The 11849-nt window shown below is 39.9% G+C and overlaps 1 protein-coding gene and 1 long non-coding RNA gene across 2 annotated transcripts; one reads left to right on the forward strand and one right to left on the reverse strand.

Moving 5' to 3' along the window:
* Positions 1–597: 597 nt before the first annotated feature.
* Positions 598–5242, reverse strand: popdc3 (popeye domain cAMP effector 3). The gene is made up of 3 exons (XM_014977216.2): positions 4699–5242; positions 3140–3248; positions 598–2517 (listed from the first exon to the last, which is right to left on the reverse strand). The coding sequence occupies exons 1-3, from the start codon at positions 5202–5204 to the stop codon at positions 2239–2241; spliced, it is 894 nt and encodes a 297-aa protein (XP_014832702.1). The 5' UTR covers positions 5205–5242; the 3' UTR covers positions 598–2238.
* Positions 5243–6441: 1199 nt separating this feature from the next.
* LOC148155192 (uncharacterized) lies at positions 6442–10336 on the forward strand. The gene is made up of 4 exons (XR_015765699.1): positions 6442–6879; positions 8457–8540; positions 9128–9219; positions 10093–10336. It is a non-coding gene; the product is annotated as an uncharacterized LOC148155192 (long non-coding RNA).
* Positions 10337–11849: the final 1513 nt, after the last annotated feature.

The following is an 11849-nucleotide window of genomic DNA, read 5'->3' on the forward strand; positions in this document are numbered from 1 at the left end:
AACCGGTCGCCCGAGTTCCTTTTTGCCTCTGAAGATGAACCATAAACCGTTCCTGGATTCTCAGCTGGCAGTCGGTTCGCTCCTCATTCCTCCTCACCTGAACTCACCTGTCTGCCCTCCAGCGATGGAGGGTGGAGGGTGAGTTCTTTGGTGGTAGATGGTGGAGACTCTGCAGTCTCACCAAAGAACTCACTCTGTCAAAACCCCACTCTGGAACCCGAACCACAAAGAGACCATTCCCCGGAAAGCACCACCTCCCTGGTGGAAGATAATCTTCATTTCAAGTGAGATCAGTCTAATTCTTCCTGAAGATCCACTTTCCGATTACCTTAAACTCAACATCTCTTTCTCACCGTTTTTCAGAGATGACCCTGGTTGCCATCCTCAAGGACAAGAACCACACATTCTCAATTTTCATCATTGTTGTAATAAACTTTAGATGTAGACATCTACAGGGCCCATTTACAGGGAACAAGGACTAAAACGCATGTTTTAACTGAACAGGAGTTGTTCAGTTAAAACTGTCTTTCATCTAACTTATTATTACATGACTCAGTCATTGACAGGATAATGAAAACTTGAGCAGAAGGTAAAAAATTGAAAACACCAAAATTAGAAGCTGTTTATATTCTATCTGCAGTTATGTACATTCAAAGGGTTTAACAGTTACAAAGCTGGTGTTAAACCCTTTAATACAGAGCGAAACAACATTCTATATGTTTTTTTTTCCAGATTCTGAATCAATAACAATTAGACTTTGAGTGCACTGTTGGGGGGAAACATTAAACTTTTTATTGAATATGTGTGTTTATTTGCCTCTGCAGAGCCTAACCTGATTGTTATGGTGTGCAGCTGTAACCACCAACATCGTTGGCGACAACGACCTCTCTGATGAGGTCGTTGTCGCCTCATCAGAGACGACAACGACCTGGACTACAGAGAGGAGGTGGAGCAGCTGGTGGACTGGTGCAGAGACAACAGCCTGATCCTGAACGTTGACAAGACGAAGGAGATGATCGTCGACTTCAGGAAGAACCGGCCCAGCCACGCTCCACTGCTCATCAACAGCTCGGCTGTGGAGGTGGTCAGCAGCACCAAATTCCTGGGGGTGCACATCACTAACGACCTCTCTTGGACTGTGAACACCACGTCTCTGGTCAAGAGGGCACAGAAACGTTTGTATTTCCTGCGGAGGATGAGAAGAGCACACCTGCCCCTCCCATCCTCAAGACGTTCTACAGAAGCACCATAGAGAGCATTCTGACCAGCTGCCTCTCTGTGTGGTGTGGAGGCTGCAGCGCCTCCGACTAGAAGAACGTGAGGAGAGTGGTGCGGACAGCAGAGAGGATCATCGGGGCCCCCCTTCCCTCCATTCAGGACATTTCATCCCAGCGCTGCGTGTCCCGAGGCCGAAACATCGTCAGTGACCCCTCACACCCCCACCATGGACTGTTCTCCCTGATGCCCTCTGGAAAGAGGTTTCGCAGCATCCGGTGCAGGTCCACCAGGTTCCGAAACAGCTTTTTCCCACTTGCCATCAGACTACTGAACTCTAAACCGCACTGCACTTAAAATTTGGTCTCCACTTTATGCCTTGCACATGTACAGAACTAAATAATTTCTATTTTAACTGTCATTCCTGCACTTTATAGTTTATATTTATATTCATATTTTTATATTGTATTTTATTTTATTTTGGAGTAACCTCACAACATTGAAAGCTCAAAACACTGTCCTGAGCCGTATGCAACAAAATTTCGTTCTGTATACACCTTGTGCATGCAAAATGACAATAAAGTCAATAAAGTAAAGTAAGTAAAGTAACATCTGGCAGTATTCCTAATTGACTGAAGTGATGCCTGCTGATGTTGAGTCTTCAGTTCAGTATATTCCTGGAACACTTTCATGGATTCTGTGACAAAAACTCGAGGATAGCTTGTGATTCATGCCTAGTATATCTGTGGTCATGGATCAGTGAGGCAGCCAGACTTCAGTTTGACTTATGCTTTGACTTGTTTTCTTTGGGGTTTCCATCTCACAGGTGAGGAGTACAGAGAGCACAGGGTGGTTAATTCACTTAAACATCATCCCAAGTATGACATTTTGTAATGCAGAAAGAAAGTTCTAAATGTAAAGGCCTGACACTGTGTGTGTGTGTGTGTGTGTGTGTGTGTGTGTGTGTGTGTGTGTGTGTGTGTGTGTGTGTGTGTGTGTGTGTGTGTGTGTGTGTGTGTGTGACTAAGCGGCCCTTTCCCCTGGCACAGGAACTTCTAGGAGGTCATGTGCTCTTTCTAATTCTGGCCCTGGCATGTGGCAGTAATTTGGTAAGCGAAGATCATAGCGGTGTCCTGCTCTATCAAAAGCCTTGTCACTAAGTGAATACACCTTATCAGCGATGTCACTGCGCACAATCAGGGCAAAGATCCGGGCTATGTAGCGGTGCTTAGCAAAAAGCAGGTACAGCTTCTTCCTCCTCCAGGCTATGTATCGGCACTGATCGTCAGCATGCAGAGTCACCTGAGGAGAAAAAAAACAGAGAACGTCATGTTTTTATGTAAGCTTTCAGTAAAACACAGCTCAAGGTGTTGAAAGAGCTATCTGCAAAAAAAGTAACTGATATTTGTAATTTAAATATCACTTATGAGAAATTCACCATGCTCAAAATGACAGAATGCCTTCAACAGAGTTCCAAAAAAGTTAAAGATTTGCCATTTTATGTCAGTCCAAGAGACATATGAGGTAAACTTACAGCTACACAAACATAAAAACAGCTTAGACTCAGTACCCGCATACCCCAGTGTATTTTTCAGCCAGAAGATATATGCATTTATTTATAATGTTTTTAAAGAGTTATTTTGGCCAGGATTTGAATGAAAACTGTCAATACAGTAATCTGGGCTCAGATGCTAATTCCTAAGCTCTACCACTGAACCAAAAGCAAAGAATTCTGAAGAGATGGGAAGAGGAACTGCATCATAGATGAAGAACTGTATCTATAAAAAAAGGTCTACATTTGTGCTGAAAGGGTTACACAAAAGACCTTGAGGTAAAGGTCAGTTCCATCCTCCCTGACCTTCATCTCAATTAGACATTGAAAGAAATGTCATTATATTCATGACATGCAGAGAAGCATAAACACCTGGAATATTCCCTCCTCTGAGGGCCTCAGAGAATCCCATTCAGGAGAATCCAGGAACTGGAAAGGGTAGATGTAATGCAGGAACTCTCCATTCACTGTCACATGGATTCTGGAAGCAAACAGAGAATTAAAATCCATAAACTGTATTATGACCAGCATTGTGCCAGTCAGTCGGCTCATCTGTGATTCCTGTCTGCAACAGCTGCTGCTGACATCAAGACATGGAAAAGGACTCAATCAGCCAAAAGGCACAGGGACAGCAGGGGAGGCAGTGATGAGGCTAACTGTCCTTTTTTCAAAGAACACAACTGAAAACTTCTGTCATTAAACCTTTAGGAGCCCCATGACAGAGTCATGTCAGATGAAGTGTAGACCTCAGGCTGCTGGACAGAGCCAGTTCCTTCCTCCCTGACCTTCACCTCAATGAGACATTGAAATATAACATACTTTTGTTATATTGTTGCACATAAATATTTATTCACTTTTCCAGCATTCTTCTGTATTCTGATTTATTAACAAGAATATTTTTTCTTTTCTGTTATTCTGCATGATGCTCGATCTCCGACTACAGACTTGTTTTCCTCTCAATGGATTTTAAGAACCATCCATCCATTTTCTGTACACCCTTGTCCCTTAGTGGGGTCAGGAGGGTTGCTGGTGCCGATCTCCAGCAAGAGGCAGGGTCACCCTGGACAGGTCACCAGTCTGTCGCAGGGTAACACAGAGACAGACAGGACACACAACCATGCACACACACCTAGGGAGAATTTAGAGAAACCAATTAACCTGACAGTCATGGATTTGGACTGTGGGAGGAAGCTGGAGAACCCGGAGATAATCCACTATGCACAGGGAGAACACGTGCAAACTCCACGCAGAAAGACCCGGACTGGGAATTGAACCCAGAACCCTTCTTGCTGCACGGCAACAGTGCTACCAACTGCACCACTGTGCAGCCCGTTTTAAGAACCAGTCATGTTAAAATGTTACAATGCAAAGGGGAAACTGCTGTTTCACACACTATTAAAACTAGTAAGAAGAATTAAGTCACTTTACAGAAAAACAGTCTGCCACAAAGTAAAGAATGCTTTGAGCTTTCTCTAGAAATACATTATATGATAATCATAATGATTATGGACTGTTATCCTCTGCCAGTTGCAGTACTAGAGGGCTGGAGCCTGGCTGATTTACTCCACACCTGCAACTGTTGAAGCAGTCATAAACCCAGATTAGCTGCAGAAAAGCTAGAGAAGTTTATAATTTGTTCGTTATTTTTAACCCTTGTATGTTGAAATGGAGTCCAACTGACCCCACACATGTAAAACCTGTATCATTTTCCATAGACCTCTACGTATGCCTCAGTCCTCGCACGCACAAGGGTTTAAAAGGTTCTTTTAAAGCATAGCTGAAGTGTGAGGTTTCCCAGACCAGCTGCAATAGTGGGACAGATTTGGACATAATCTCTTTATTAAACAGAAACAACTTAAATGTTTAACTACTAGTGAAAAATCTGCCTTGCAAGTTTTAGTCCTGCAGAAGTGAAGCAACCATGCAGTCACCTGCCAGACAGAAGAACAGACAACTTGTCAATAGCTGTTTTTCCTTCTACAGCAAAGAACTGGCCCTTCTCCAAGGTGTGGACAACTCCGTCACTGGAAGTCACTATCTTCCCAAAATGTGTAAGGGATACTCCGAGTCTTTTAAACATGCAGTTATACAGTTCCTCAAAGTCCTTGTCGAATGTGAGGCTCCTCAGCTTGTAGACTATATAGAGAGCCTGAGTCAAACACGCCCCGAACAGGGCGAAGTTCCAGAGGAAGGTGTCCGTGGTGCAGGGGTCCGACCATGCCCACACAGTGCTGCAGAAGAAGCCCACAGTCAAGAAGGTGAACAGGTAAAGGTGTCCGTAGAAACCGCTTCCTCCCATGAAGCCGAGGAAAAGCAGGATGTTGGCGAGGTGGAACAGAGATCCCTCCGCAGCCTCCTTCCATTCGCCACACAGCGGGAACGCTGGCGGCGCCGGCTTCACTGTCAGGTTCATGGCTTCAAAGTCCGGAGGCTCCATCGTGGTGGAAGCGAAGGAAGAAGCAACACAAGCACAGAATCAGCTCCGACCTGGAGAAGCTGCGGCTGCCTGTCTGTCTAACTTTTCCCTGTCCTGTTGGGTTTATGAGCGCAGACAGGCGGAGGGAGGGGCTGGTCACGTTTATATTTTAAACAGGTTCACCAAACGCAATCATTAAAATGAATTATGGATTTTAATGATTGAATGAATTTACACTCACAATACGTTACACAACCCATGTTTAATTTATCCAAATCTTAAAAAATATATATTTCAGAAAATAAACTGATGCTGATATCGTCCTAAGACCAGATTGAGATTCAAACTCTTTCAATATTTGATATTGTACACAGCTATATAAACATGTATTCTATAGTAATAATTGTAGTTATCCAACTAAATCTTATTACAACATACTATTACTACACTCAAAAAAATGAACTTAGGGGGTTATTAGATTAATAAAAGAATATCATGTACTTTTAACACAATAATTTCATGTTTTAAACAAAAACGTGATAAAATCATGTTGAACAAACAAGAAATTCATCAACTTAACGTTTATGAAATTGAATCATGTTGAGATAACACGATTCATTATAGTCAGACTGATCTTGTGCTGGAGGCGACGAGCGAGATCACGGCAGATCCCGCGAGATCATGGGAAATCACACGAGGCCCTGCGAGATGATTGTTTTTCGTGCCAGGAAAACGCCAGCTGCAGTTTAGAGAATACTAAATTTTCCTGGCAGGATTGTGCACATATCAGTGTTGCTATGTACACTGAAAGAAATAACTCTTTGGATTAACATAAAAAAATCATGGAAAGATTTTCCACCGGATTACTTTGCTTTATTTCAGCACTATGTAATTCTGTTACTTCAATTTAAAGAAAATGTGTTGGCTCAACTTAATTTATTAAGGTTATTCCAATTTAAAGCAAATGTGTTGGCTCAACTTAACTTTTGTGGTTGATTCAACTTATTTACTTTAGTTGGACCCAATGTAATTTAATAGAACCAGACCAACTAATTTGCAATGTTTTGGACCAAATAATTGACTTTACTTGATTAAGATGAATGCAAATTTAGTTGAAACCAACTTATTTAACAGTGATACCTTCACACTATGTAATTGATGTACTCATGTCAGTGGCTAACATGTGTTAACATCACATGAAGTGATGGTTAGCTGGTAATTAATCAGCGTTTTTCTAACATTTGCACCATTGCCTGCTTGCTCCATGCTTGTGTCAAAGCACAACTGAATTGAAGTGGTTATTGCATTTATAAAAAATAACATGTTTAACAGAATTATTTTATGTTTCAAAGGCAAATATGACAAAATCACGTCAAATAAACATAAAATTCAACAACCTAGCGTTAATAAAATGTATTCGAGTTGAGACAACGTGATTCAATTTAGTCAGACTAATCTCCCGCCGAAGAGGGTCTAGCGAGACCCGAAGATCACGCGAGACACTGGCGAGATTACGGAAGATCACGCGAGATGCTAGCGAAATTATGGAAGATCACGCGAGATGCTAGCGAAATTACGGAAGATCACGCGAGATGCTAGCGAGATCACGCGAGATCTTGTGTCTGGGAAAACTTCAAACTGTTCTTTCAAGAGAAGCGGGAAGATTCCTGATTTGGATCTGCTTAATTTGAAAAAGGTAAGATTCAGTCTATTTTCATCCGTCTAAATCAAAATAAAAATCGAAATAAAAAGATGCAAATTAAAATCAGACTTTTTTTAAAAAAACAATTTTTTTCTATGTTCGGTCACGTTTCTATGTAATTGATGTACTCAAATCATGCTAACATCACATGAAGCAGTGTAAGGGTCACAAAGCTGCTGTCAAGACAAAAAACGGACCCCATAAATGTCAGTTTTGCTCCTCCTGAGGTTGTTAAAACTCCCTGGAAAAAAGTTGGACTGATGTAAATTCAGCATCTGGTGCCATACAAACTCTGAAGTCTGAGGTTTAGTGGATTGTAAACACTGGGGCCAAACATAAGTGTATTTAAATGTTTTTTTATTATTATTTAATTTCAGTACTGTTATTATGTAGGTAAATGCAGAGTGGACATTGGATGCACACACACTTTTGTGGCTTTCTATCGTAATACAGATTCTTAATTTATTAATAATAAAAAATATTAAATTTGAGTCAGAGGAACCTGCGGAGACCTTTGCTGTTAGAGCTTTAAATGTGCTTGCAATGTCCACATAAATGTCCACCTGCTAACTATGGATTTCTAGTATTTTTTTCTGGCTGAAACTGTCATGGTGTGTTGCGGAGAGCGGTGAGAGAGACGCCGGGAATCCCAGGTAGTCATGATGAAAAGATGATTTAATGACAAACCAGGAGGAACAACAGAAAATCACTGGCAGCACAGGAACAGAACACAGACGTGAGACGAGGGTGAGATAAGACGAGGATCCGACAAGGAACACTGACAACAGGTGGGACTAAATACACTGGGAGGGTAATCACAGGAACGACACACAGCTGGGATCAATCAAGACAACACAGAGACACAGGGGAAAACAGGACTAGACAGACAGAAACTCGAACTCAAAACACAGAACCTAACAGAAACACTCAGAGGATTGTCCATTATTCCTATTAGTCCATGAACAGACTTGAGCTTTCCTTTTTTTAAATACATATATTCCTCTGCTCTAAAGATGTATTTTGTTATTGTACTTGTTTTTCCCCAAATAATTGTAGTTCAAAAACAATTTTTAAGTTTATCGGTTTAATTTTGAAATGTTGAGGTTTTTGTTTTGATTTTTATGTTTTATATTTTTATTGCTTTCTACCATGTTCAAGTCACCACTGTTCTGCACATACATGCTTGCATGTGCCCAGTGGTTATATTCAGTTTCAGAACAGCTGAAACACTGGGTGCCTTTAAATCTCAACTTAAAACCCACCTGTTTAGAGTTGCTTATAGCTAAATTAGGCTTAGTGCAGTTTTAATGTCTTCAATGTTTTTAATGTTTTTGACTTTACGTTTTATCTGTTTCACTGTTTATTAAATGTTGCATGACTCTGTGTTTCTGTTTTTAATTATGTAAAGCCCTTTGAAATGCCTTTCTGCTGAAATGTGCTGTACAAATAAAATTTGATTGGTTGATTCATGATGCATTCAAGAGACTTGTACTAAAAGTTTGAATGTTCAGATACAACTCTGCTCAGGGTGAATTACATATTTTAATGTTTGAAAATCTGATCTCTTTCAGAACATCACCTGTCTGTTATCCACCTACATAAGCACTGGTGAAGGGGGTCATCGGCCATCAAGTTTTAGATTGCAGTGGCTAATGGTAAGTTTTGCCAGATCTCAAAATGACTGAATCTAGTGTTAGAGCGATCATAAGGGTTCAGCTGAACTTGTATTTGGCAAGTCTGTTTTATTTGTCTTTATTTGCGTGGGGATGTGGAACTGTAAGGAGTGTTGTCTCTCTCTGTCTAGTAGATATGAGCTGCTATCAGCCCTATGCTAGCTACAGATTAGTACAGAGCAAGGGGGAAGAAGGATGAGCAGCAACATGAGATTGTGATTGACAGCACTAACACTTTCCTGCCACTGACTGGTTGTTTCTAGCACTGGGAGAAGGCAGAGGAAATAGATTTTTCACAGTATATCCCCCTATACTGTACCCTTGTTTCAGACATAAATATTTCTTAGGTGACAGCTTCAGTTAGAAGTTTAAATAAAATGTTAAACTTAATTTTAGTCATGGCATAATGAAAGGAGAATAACAATTTTAAAGATCTTTCAAATAGGCTGCAAGCCACTGATCACTTTCGTTGTGACTTCATTTGAATTTAAGTTTTCAAGTGTGTGACCTTATAGTATACTGCTGGATTTTTGCGGTTGTTCTCATTGTTTTCTGATCTGCATATTTAGGAAAACACGGCTGAAGTCAGACGAGGGTGGATCCTAAAAGGATGTGTGCATACCTGAATGAAGATCCAGAGAAGCTGGAGAAAGAGTACATGGTATGTTAATTTATCTTTGTGTCCACAAAAGAGGTGATTACAGTTGGAGTTAACTGGACTTCCTGTGAATTACCAATAAATTTAAAGTTCTTACTTTAAATAGATCATTAAAACTCTTCTTTTTTTTCACTTGGGTACATTCAATTTTAATTTGACTTTTGAGATGCTTTTAGATTTCTCCCACAGAAAAGGATAATCATTAGTAAGATTGATATAATTACAGTTATTGTTAAGTGGGTTTAAAATGAGGATTTTTAGGTGAGTTAAACTCCACAAAAAGATCTTTGGCCTGTTTTATTTAGCCTTTTTTTCTAACAGCATTGTTTCATATGCAGACAAAAATATTAAGTAACTTTACCTAAGATGTTAGTACTGATCTATTTGGAAATAACTACCACACATAGTCATGACATTTCCTCCATCCAGGAAATAAGACAGGTTCTTCATGTATAAGATGTTTGGTTTGTGTACAGAGTCAGGGCTTTGTTTGCACATAAGTAGGACTGGTTTGGAATGACAGTCTGTGTGGTGGATCCTCAGACTGTCATTTCAATTGAGGAGAACAGACCATGGAATATGGGGCCTATTTGGGATTCATCCCTTCTCTTCATGTTTTTCCATATGAGACAATATACCGTATTTTCCGCACCACAAGGTGCACCGGATTATAAGACGATTTTTGTGAAAATGTAGAAAATATGGTACCTTTTCTAAATGGGAAATCTTATCACTGGACTCACAATTAACACAGACAGGTCTTTGATGGACCTTAGCTGTTGGTGAGTCAGCCAAACAAGTGTAAAGTTATTTTTTTATTTAATGAGATGTGAAATCTCTCCCCCCCAATACCCCACCCATGTTCCCATCATCAAGGTGCACAAATGGCCGAGACCGTCTGTGGAATCTTCGTTATTCGACCAGAGAGTGCAGAGCCTGGAGATGCCATTGAGGATGTTGGGATTCTCCTGGACGGGGTGGAAGTGATGAACAACTTGAGCAATCTATCTTTACATGTTTTTCTAAAGACCGCAGTCGAAAACTAAATTTTAACTGTCACAGTTCGCAAAGTTGAGCGAATTTACTGACACTTTTTATGTTGTTAAGAATTTGATCTATGCTAAACACAGCCAGTTTTTTTCTGGAAAAACAAAACTGACCTTTTGTTGTTTATTTCAACTTTCAACTCAGCTGTTTTTTGTGCTGTGTAAAAAGAAAATGGATAACAATTTTGAAAATACAGTTCATGTTGTACTTTTTCTCATTGTTGAGTGTTCTTTCTTCTTTCAGTGTGGTCTTAAAACACTTAAGTTAATAGCACTTAAGAAAATGTCTTTGATTTAACATAATTCAATCATGGAAAGATTTTCCACACGATTATATAGCTTTCTTTCAGCATGAAGCATGTTTGTTCAGCTAACTTAATTTTCATGAGTTGGATCAACTTAATTAAGTAGTGTGAAGTTATCAGTGTAAAATTAGTTAGGCTGGTTCTATTAAATTACATTGGGTCCAACTAAAGTAAATAAGTTGAATCAACCACAAAAATTAAGTTGAGCCAACACATTTGCTTTAAATTGGAGTAACATAATTACATAGTGCTGAAATAAAGCAAAGTAATCAGGTGGAAAATCTTTCCATGATTTTTTTATGTTAATCCAAAGAGTTATTTTTTTCAGTGTACCTACAACCTTATGAGTCACATTCCAGACTGGTAGAGAACATACACGCATTAGAAAGAACATTTATGAAACAATATGATCGTTCAAATTCAGAAAACAGTGAGAATGAAGAGACTCATCTATCATAAGGAACAATTTAGATGTATGTTTACAGTCACCATCACCCCTTAAGATACAGATTTACTGGAGCCTACAGGACACATGAATTAACAAATAAAATCTAAGCTGCCAACACGTTCATCTTCAAATAGAGAACTTGATGATGGAAGATTAGGCCAGTTTTGGCTTCCAGCAAAGATCCACAGAAATATGAAACATGAAAAAGCAATCAGAAGCAGTCAGTTGAAATAACAAACTTTACCAGTTCATGATGAGGCTAAAGAAATGGTATTGCTGAAGATGAGAAAATTTTAAAAGATTTTGCTTACAAGTGGAGTCAGATGCTGCAACTGTTTTTAAGCTGTAATTAAACATTTACTTCACAGACCTTCTTTTGTAATAAATCACAGACCTATGTCTAATCTTCCTTTGGATTGTGATGGTGTTGAGTATTTCCTTGACTTACCTCCTTGTGTTCTCCTTCCAAGGTTCCATGGTACCTCCTGGATTCTGTTCCTCGATCTCCTGATTGTCCAATTGTTGAATTCCTCAAGATTAATACCTCTGATTCCTGTTCCACGGCTTCACTCTGGTATCCACAAGATCTCCCTCATTCCGGCACCCTTCCTATTCAGACCCAGCTTGAACCTCTCCCCACCTTCCCTCCTTCACAGACTTTTCTCCACCATAATCAGTAAGAAACCTCATTCCTTCTGTACTTTCCAGCCAGCCTGTTTTTCGGCACTCATTGTCCTCCATTCTGCTCCAGATTCCCTGGACAGAGACACACACTCAATTCATTGTTTGTACAATAAACTTTCCATCTGAGTCCTGAGAGTGATCTGCATGTGG

The sequence above is a fragment of the Poecilia mexicana genome, unplaced genomic scaffold, assembly GCF_051168715.1.
Source record: "Poecilia mexicana isolate PSO_F unplaced genomic scaffold, ASM5116871v1 scaffold_16, whole genome shotgun sequence".
Lineage (NCBI taxonomy): Eukaryota > Metazoa > Chordata > Actinopteri > Cyprinodontiformes > Poeciliidae > Poecilia > Poecilia mexicana.